The sequence below is a fragment of the Amblyomma americanum genome, chromosome 4 (genome assembly GCF_052857255.1).
Source record: "Amblyomma americanum isolate KBUSLIRL-KWMA chromosome 4, ASM5285725v1, whole genome shotgun sequence".
Classification (NCBI taxonomy): domain Eukaryota; kingdom Metazoa; phylum Arthropoda; class Arachnida; order Ixodida; family Ixodidae; genus Amblyomma; species Amblyomma americanum.
In genome coordinates this window covers 99385604-99395064 of record NC_135500.1, presented here as the reverse complement: position 1 = coordinate 99395064, position 9461 = coordinate 99385604, and the positions used below count along the sequence as shown (strand labels likewise).

General features: G+C 48.3%; 1 protein-coding gene across 1 annotated transcript in view; it reads left to right on the top strand.

Moving 5' to 3' along the window:
- Nucleotides 1-1369: 1369 nt before the first annotated feature.
- Nucleotides 1370-9461, top strand: part of LOC144129707 (uncharacterized) — a 37315-nt gene continuing 29223 nt past the window's right edge. Inside the window, exons 1-2 of the mRNA XM_077663805.1 lie at nt 1370-1655; nt 7938-8322. Coding sequence (XP_077519931.1) covers nt 1380-1655; nt 7938-8322 — 661 coding nt within the window. The 5' untranslated portion in view covers nt 1370-1379. The remainder of the gene's footprint in view (nt 1656-7937; nt 8323-9461) is intronic.

The following is a 9461-nucleotide window of genomic DNA, read 5'->3' as shown; positions in this document are numbered from 1 at the left end:
AACTGCCATACATGATGCGCGAGAACGTGCCACATGCGCGCCACCCCATTATTATTCTTCAAGTTGTTTCCCTCTCATTATCCGGGAGAGCGGTCACTACCTGCTCTAAGTAGACATATTCCTTCTAGCACCTCGCTTCCAATTGAAGTGCTGTTTCTCTGCTAGACTGTTGAACGTTCCTTTGGTTTTCTACATGTTAACTTTAAGATATACCGTTCTGCTCTGCCTGTTTAACTAATTGATCATGCTTTGCAGCTGATGTCGTGAGGGACTTATCAAGGCAATATCATCAGCAAATCGATGATTACTTACGTATTCTCCGTTAACTCTTATCCCCAACTGTTCCCAATCGAGGCCTCGAAATATCTCCTGTAAACAGGCGGTGAATAGCATTGGCGAGATCTTTGCTGCCTGCCTGACGCCTTTTATTATTGGAATTTTATTACTTATACAATAAAGCACAATGGTAGTGGTGCAGTCGTTACAGACTACTTCCAGTGTTTTCAAGTCAGACTTCTACACACTGATTCTGTAATGCCTGCCTGTCAGGAGGGAGGAGGATGGTGTGTGCCGGTGCATGGCCACTTGTTTTTAAAGTGGACTCACTGGATGACGATGCGGCTCTTAGAAGTCTTCTCTTGGTCTTCCGGCTGAGGTAACTCTCAAAGACGTGCTCACTGCTGGCCTCGCTGAAGTACTTGATGGTTTCTTCGCTTTCGGGGTCACTCGGATGGCTGCACCGCTTACACGACGAGCTCGAGGAGGAGGCCGCCAGGCTATTTGGATGCCCAGGAGCGCCCAGATCCATAGCCGTATGACGGGGGACGGCGTCCCCGCAGTATACACGCAAAATCACAGAAAAATGCTAGAGACTGACTGAAAGCGTTTCACGAGGTTGCACTTCGTCGCCTTTCTCATTAAGGCATTCGCTACATGCCAAAGTGCGCAGTTCGCAAAGTGCGCATAACCTGTCCAGCGGATTATTAGCCTACCTGCCAAAGTGCGCTGTTCGCTCATAATCCACTGGACAGGTTATAATGACGCCACAAGGTTAGTTGACCCATGCCGACCTGCCTCCTATGTTGCTTTTCTGATATTTTTCGTTAAATTTTCACTGACGGTCAACGACACCGGATTTCCTGCGACATGAGCTCCTTACCTTTATCGCACTAAAGTCGTTCTTGACAATAAGCAAGGTTTAACGCATAAGAGGTCAATACATAGCCATCTCTTCGTTAAATACATTTTTGCAGTAAAAATTGTCGCTTACTCTAAAGAAAGAAGCGCAGTTCACGCGGAGAAGTGCATCCTCGTCGTTGTCACGCCACGCGGTGCGTGTGCGGCGCCGAGACCAGAAGACGAAGAGCAAGCTTAACAGAATGCAGCACTCGAATCGCTCCGAGGCTTTTCAACTAGCCGATGCCAAGTCGCCGGTAGCGCCGCATGGAGGCAACGAGGCTCAGCCTCACCACGGGCCAAAGGAGGTGCTAGGCCGAGCGGGAAGCAGACGCAAGGCGGAAAGCGCCATGGAGGGCCTACTGCTCCTGGACCGCAGGAGGCGCCGGTCCGTGGGCAGCGTCGAACTGGCCCGTCACAAGGCGTCGTCAGGACACACAACCCTGGACGAGGCAGTCATAAGCCGACTACGCAACCTGGTGAGGCGTCCGGAAGCAATGGCTGCCGTTTGCTCCGGCAGTAACAGCGGGAAAAATCAGCGTCATGCATTAGTTAGTCGTTCAAGTTCCCATAGGTGGCGTCGCTGCAGCACGGCATGGCGGCGAAGGCGGTGATCGAGCAGCTGTTAAAGCATGCGTCTTGAGAGGGTTCGCGGCTTTTTAATGATCTGGTTGGATACTGGGAAGATTTACCGGCTGCTTCGGCAGCACTAAGTCACTGTCAGGGTTCCTAAAGTGCTTACGTTTCAGTTTCACAGAATTACGAGACATGCATCGAATCGCTAGCATGCAAGTTCTGGAGAAACTTTACCGAAGTTGACATATGCTCCAAATGAGCGCAGTAAAGCGTTGAAAGCGCATGCAACCTAACGTTATATGATTTTAGTTTTCTGGCATATTCCCATGCGTCAATGAATATTACTTTGTGCGCGAGGGGTGTTATACCAAGCATAGCGGCTGTTAGTCTGGCCGCAGTGTACACAGCTAGGTCATGTTCCCGGGAATAGAAGAGAACATATATCTTGTTCCAGGAAGCGGTGGTTAAAAAAGTTGTTCGAGCTTCACGGGACAGCAACAATCAGTGATCGTAATGTCCCTTCAACTTGCGGAAGATTTAAACACGCCGTAATCGAGTGAACCCATTCTCAAGAAACATTTGGTTATTCAGCCACTTTGCGCATTCCATGAGAGTAATTGAAATGCAAATGCGGAATTGCCATCATTCACGTCACATTTCCGGATTAGTGGTAGGGACGAACATAATAGGTGTTACTGTTCGCGGTCTGAATGGACTGGAGCTGCATGACTGCCGTAACACAAGAACTATGACACTATAATGTCGCAGTGAACCACGCGCTAAGCTGAAGGAAAATGCATTTTTGTTTTCGGAAACTTCGGTCACAGGATATCACCGGTATACCTTTAACATGAGCTTTCCTTTTAAACAGTACAAAGCACGTCAACGTGCATCGCTGCGTCAAGAAAGTGTATTGCTGACGAACAGACTAGAAATAGCTCAAATGAACTTCTTGCCGCTCCTACCTATTTTATGATGGCTTTTTCTACTTTTTGTCTCTTTGGCAGGAACAATAGCTTTATTTTTTACCCACTCATTAATTTACACTAAACGGAGTAGCAACAATATTTACGCCAGTGTCACTTTTACGAGCGCTGCATTCGCTCGCGCCGCGATTACTGATCACCAGCTTTCTGCTTCAGAAAGAGGCCGCATGTCATCGCCACCATCGCTTAAACGACAGATCATTTCATGGCAAGAACGCCTTCGGGATCATAGCAAACTTAGTGCGTTTGTTTTGAAGGAGCGCCAGAAAGGACGGACTACATCTTCGCCAATGTCAGCCCACGCTTGTTATCTTTCTCTGTGTCGATCCTCACGCTTCGCTCTTATTTTTTGTGTAATAACCCTTTAAACACTACTCCTCTTTTTACAACCAACCTGTACTTCGCCAGGACACGTAACTGCTATACGAAAGGTAAATATCAGCGTTAGGAGCAGTGACAAAGCGGAAACAAAGGTGAGCAAAACGTTACCAGGAGCGAGGGAGAATCCGCTACGGTGATGATGTAGGGTGTTTCACACAATGATGGTCACTGCAACAAGTTGTTGGAGATAGGCAGTTAGGATTATAGAAAAAGGCACTCTTTTTGCAGCTTTGTCTCAATCACGGCAACTTTTTCGCGTCAATACTTCAGTAAAGTTCCCCTTTTTTGTGCGAACTTTCAGCTGACATGATGTCATGTGAAATGGGTGGCTAAAAGTTTCGGAAAAATTCCTAGCATTGCTTGGCGTTTCTTTGGTAGCGCATAACGCCACTTAGTGCGCCACAGTTTCCGAAAAAATTTTACTGACAACCATAGGAGAATCTTGCAATATCTTTGTCAGGATATCTTCGTTTTTTCACACTTTTATTTATCTCCTAAAAATGTTGCATCAATTTTTCCCTCTTAAAAAGGACATGCTGATATTTTTAGTGACATGCAGTGGAAAGAAATTCAGATGCGGTCCTGCCAAATGGCTGTACAGTGAAGTGGCTTAATAGTGTCTGATACAAGCACATAATCACAAGCATTCGAAACGAGCCAGTTCACTCAGAAATTTGCAGTTACTATTTCCGGATTTGAGCTTTGGAAGTTAAGAACACCTGTCTGTAATGGTCGTTAGGTTTCTTGGCATTTTTGCATATGTTTTAATTAGGCTCAGTTCGGGTCATTAAAACTTTTACTGTGTAAGCAAACGCAATTAAGAGCTTCATAATATGGCCTTGTGACTACAGCTTTTGGAATTATTGAGGAGGAGGAGGGCATTTGGTCTCCAAACGGATCAAAACAGCTACTGCCTGCTTTTGGTTCATTTTGTTTTTGTGCTCTTTAGTAAAAAAAAAGTGTAGTTAGAGTTAATGTTGCAGGGCGTTTTAATTAAAAGAGAGTTCTACTTATTTTGAGCGGAGCGCAATTTTATCCAACAGGGCATAAGAACCGACATTTATTCAATCAATCAATCAATCAATCAATCAATCAATCAATCAATCAATCAATCAATCAATCAATCAATCAATCAATCAATCAATCAGCCAGCCAGCCAGCCAGCCAACCCAACCCAACCCAAAGCAAACCAAACCAAACCAAACGAAACGAAACGAAACCAACCCAACCCCAACCCCAACCCTACCCAACCCAACCCAAATTAAAACAAACCATATCAAGCCAAACAACCTTTACCGGGGAGACATAAGGAAGGGTACGCACTACGGTCTGGGAAAATGCCAGCGTGACCCTGCGGAGTATCAAGCTAAAGACGAGCGACTAAAAGATGATGATTGTAAGTTTTTATCGCGCAACGGCGTTTGTCCAAAGAGCGCCATGACACAAGGTGTTTTAGACTAAAGGCAGGGTCAAAGACCCATTTCTCAACCATTTCACCCCAGAAAAGCCGAGCACCAGGCCAGCTGAAGGCTTGTGCCCTTTGGTTCACCGATGGTTGCCCGGTGGTACTGAGGATCGCAACCCGCACCTCCTGTTTCCGAGCTGGATGCACAAACCACTGGGTCACCGCTGCGGTAAACGAGCCAACGAGACAGGCTCGGACTTTCAACTGACTTTTATTGGGGTGACAGACCTTCTCTTTTCTCTTCATTTAAAAGCGGAAGGACAGACGCACTTCCGAAATTCAAATTATTGCCTAGAAATTGCAGTGAAGTGGCTCAGTTGAATGCGCGGCCGACCCTTAATTGCGACGAAAAAAACCTCTAATTTCCCGCGCGGTTACCACTGTGCAACCTGAGATTCAGCGACCGCTCTAGTTATTCTCGCTATATACTGAGGTAAAGTATTTGAGAGCGTCATGGATGTAAGTGCAAATTTAGAGCACTCTTGTTTCACACACATATCGTTCTTCTATTAAGACTGCTGTCCAGCCCAGCGCTCCAGGCGCGCCGCCACCACCTCTGAGCCTCTACTCGCAGCAGCATCTGCAGCAGGAGCGTGCCACATCCGTCCGCTCACGGCATACTCTTCCTCCTCCTTCTTCCACGACAGCTACACTCGGAGTTCTTGCCATGACCGCCACAATTCGTTTGTGCGTTCCTGCTGAAGCCCGCTTCGGACCCACGAAAGGTTGCATGCGCCGTAGAAGGGTCTGTGCGACCTCTGGAATGAGACGTCCTGGACGAAGTTTGAACGAAGATGATAGGTGTGTTCTCCTGCATGCAGAAGACGTCATCAAACACTCTCTCGGACAGAATGAACGCTCTGGAATCCGGAGCCTGCAGGCTGACAAGGATATAGCCATGCTACCGGCACGTAAGGGTAATGTTATCATTATCTTTGACCGGTCCTCATACAAAGAAAAAATGTTGTCAATGCTACAAGACGAGAAAACTTACTGCCGGCACTCGGAGGACCCTACGCATAATGTGCAGGTGTCCCTGCAAAAGATGCTCGAAGAAATCTTCCAGGGCCTACCCCATTCATGAAACGCCTTTCATACCAGCTGCTGTGTGCAGGCAGTTCAGCGCCCGCCATATTCGGGCTGCCAAAAGTGCACACACCAAGAACTCGTTTGCGCCAAAATAGTAGATTCTAGAAAGCCTCATTTGTACTCGCTGTTACAATGCCTTCATGGTTGTCTGGCTCCGCTGGTTGGCAAAAGAGGCACGGATGTCAAGAACTCATCCGATTTCATCAACCGCGTAAAATACGTCGCCCGAGAAGAAACTTCAAGATTGCTTCTTTCGATGTCTGTTCACTGTTTACAAGCGTACCTGTTGATCTCGCAGTTGAATAGTGCAAGAAATGCCCCGAAAATTATAGTTCGTGACAAGATCGCAGAGGAACTTTGCCAACTTTTGCGTTTTTCTCTCCTCATCACTTATATTACATACAGTGGAAACTTCTGCTAGCACACTTTTTGCACAGCAGTAAGGTCAGCCGTCTCTGTCACAAAGACTAGCATCGGAATGGAAACCATCGAAAGCCTTCCAACCACGACCAAAAATATTTCTGAGGTGCGTGGAGGGCTTCTTGTGAGTCATAGACCGATAGCACACGCGCCCTTCTCGCGATCAAATCAACGTCATTGAGCCCTCAGCGAACTTCACTGTTGAGGAAGAGACCGACGGCTGCCTTCCGTTCCTCGACACCGTGGTAACTTGTACTCCGACTAGCCTTACTTCTCGCGTGTACAGAAACCGACGCATTAAGGAAGATGCCTAGATTTTCATTCATTGCGCCCTGTCAATCACAAGCGGTCAGTGGTGGCACGTCTAATCAACTATGCCGGGGATGTATGCTCTGAATAAGTCATTCTGAACCAAGGAATGAAAATATTCTTAAACGACTTGCAAAGAAACGGCTATCAGCTTTCGTTCATCCGCAACTGGGAAAGAACTTTGGCTCTACCGAAGTGGCCTGCTTGCAGAGAATGCGGAAGTAATGACACAATCAAAACAAACCGAGCCTCGGTTCCTTATGTTCCAGGAATCATGCGAGGCACATGCGCGTATTTTCCACAATAATGGCGTCAATATTGCGCATGTCCCAGCTAGCAAGATACGGAGTGAGCGAGACAACGGAAGGACCAGCTGCCTCATGGCATATTTCCTGGCTTTATTTACAAAATTGACTGCGCCGACTGCTCAACACCGTACACAGGCGAAACAAAAGGCTTCACGAGACGCCTGAACACTGGAACGACGTACGTAACGAAAAAATAACAACGAGCACAATCGAGGAGCATGTGCAGAAAACTGACCATGGGATTAACTGGGACGAAGCAAAGATGGTTACAGCAGAAAAGAATGTGTCAGCCCGCCGAAACTTCGAGTCGCTTATCATTCACACAACACCTAACACACTAATCATGATCGATGGCATGTGCCCTGCATCCTATCTATGCCGAATCACTAAAAACACAACTAAGTGCTACAGAAACCGGAGGAATCTATAGCCGTTTGCCTCTTTGTGAACAAGAGAGCCGTCGCGCTTCGGAAACGTCATTTGATTTTGACTACGATCAGTGACCAGTAAACTTTATCAGACTCTTCCTTCAGCGGTAACTCTGTTCTTTCTCCTTTCAATGTAACCACCACCTAAATAGTTTGCTTGGTGACTACACTACATACCCACCCTACATGCCTCCTTCCACGGTAAACCTTTTCATTCAACGGTAAACACCGTCCGGATCGTCCCTCTGGTAACCACGCTCTGGTTCGCACTCCTCCGTTTTCACCAAGTCTACATCATTGTCTCATAGGCGCCGCCATGTTGGAAAAGTAACGCCATCTGGTTTCTAATCCGAGCATAACCGCCACGCTGGCTTGCGCGACCGGCTCTGCGGGCCGGCCGCAGCTTCATTTGTCTGAACACTATAGTAGTACCTTCCTGCGCTAAGTATTCGTCACTTTTGAGCGTTTTCCTAGGCGGTGGTTTTTTAAAGAAGAATATTGAGGTGAGGTGGCCCTGGTAGTAGTGTCAGCCTTACCTCGCACGGGGTCGTTGGCCCGGAGTGCCTGTGCACACGCAAGATGTGCATCGAACGAGCAGCGTGTGCGCAGTGTAAATAAAAAACGTGGCTGCAAAAGAAAGCAACCTTATTTGCACTCTTTAAAGAGCAGAAATTATCATGCTGTGCCGGCATGATCGTATTTTGACCATCAGAATTCTTTTTCGTATTTTCCAATACATCATGTCTCCGATGGATTGAAGGAAACTACGTGCCTATCATGTTACCCGAACTCTCCTCAGGCCACTGAGGGGGCGCACGGTGGCAGTCCGAAGAAGGACCGCAGCCTAGGTTGCAGCATCAATTGGAAGCCCATAGCCCTGGCCTCTGCGCTGGGGATGGCGCTGCTGCTGTTTCTGCTGCCGGTGTACCTCGCATTCCGCAGAACCGTCGGTGCGAAGGAGCTGGCGCAGAGCTCCTACTGCAACAGCGCGGCGTGCAACCTGCTGGCCGCCGCTGTGCTCAGTCGACTGAACCGCAGCGTGCACCCCTGCCACGACATCGAGGCGCACGTCTGCAGCCACCTGCGATGGGGCAGCGGACTGGCCATGGACACGCCCACGGACATGGTAGCCCAGTGGCAGACGCGCGGGGCCGCTTACCTCGAGACCAAACGGAAGCCCGAAGGTAAGCGTCGCTCTCGTTAGGGAGTGTAATGTAGGCGGTGTTATTAATTCGAGATCATCAGCTGGCTCAGCAACACAAAATCCTCACATCCTTCAAAAATGACGTCACAAAACTTGCGATTGGTCGAAACAGTGCGACGTATCCACGGCGGCAAAATCCGAAAAGCTCAACAATAGCACCGCGAATCTTTGTACTTCGCTGTTCTCCTGACTGAGGAATGTCGTCACCACTACGTGAATTAGTACTAGTACTTGCAAATGCACGAGCTAAAAATGGATACGATAATGGACTTTAAATAAACTGAAGTTGAATGTCGTTATAGAGGGAAACTATTTTGTGCAGAGGAATTCGGGCCTCCCTGGTCACATGGGTCCCCGCACGACCCACCACACTCAAACGTTCATGCCTAAAATGTCCATGATGCTGGAAACGCGGCTGGCGATGATCTATCTTGCCGGATCGTTGGAGCGTAGCAAGGTCCCTCAGTCCTCCCATGTTTAGAGTGGCAGCAGCCTGCCGGGTGAAGGCGAAGCAGGAAAAGTCAGGAGGATATGAGTCAGGTTTGCCTTCTATGCATTGCACAGAGGGCAGGAAGGTTGGATGGGTCGATAGTAGGGGAGGAGAGAGGGGGAAGGTATGCCCCACGTTTGCAGAGGGCGCGATAGGTTTTGCTTCCTGGCAGTGAGGGAAGAGTCTGCGGTAGGTATATTTTCCTTACGGCACGAGCATTCGCAATGAGTATAGGTACACGCACGCTCTTTTGAAAAATCTTAAATGAGGTCCGCCTTTGCCCGGTTTCTGGGCCCTCGCACTAAAGAATCGACGGCCTCTTTGACGGGGTTTCTAGAGAGCGCGGGAACCCAGATGACCTCAGTGCTGCAGGAAGAGGGGGGTTCTGGGTCAGTATTTGGTAGGTGGCATGGTGGACTCTGCCCCTAGCATAAATCAGCGCTGCAGTTATTGAATCACTGAGCATGTAGGTGGTACTGGAGCTGCTGAGCGCAAGCGCTATATATGTATTCCTTCCCCTTCCTCTGGCCTAGTTCACTAGGATAATTCTCCTACAATTGGAAGGGTATGCGGTGTTTACGCAACCTCTGAGGCTCCGTACAAGTCGCATGCAGCATCTACCCATACGA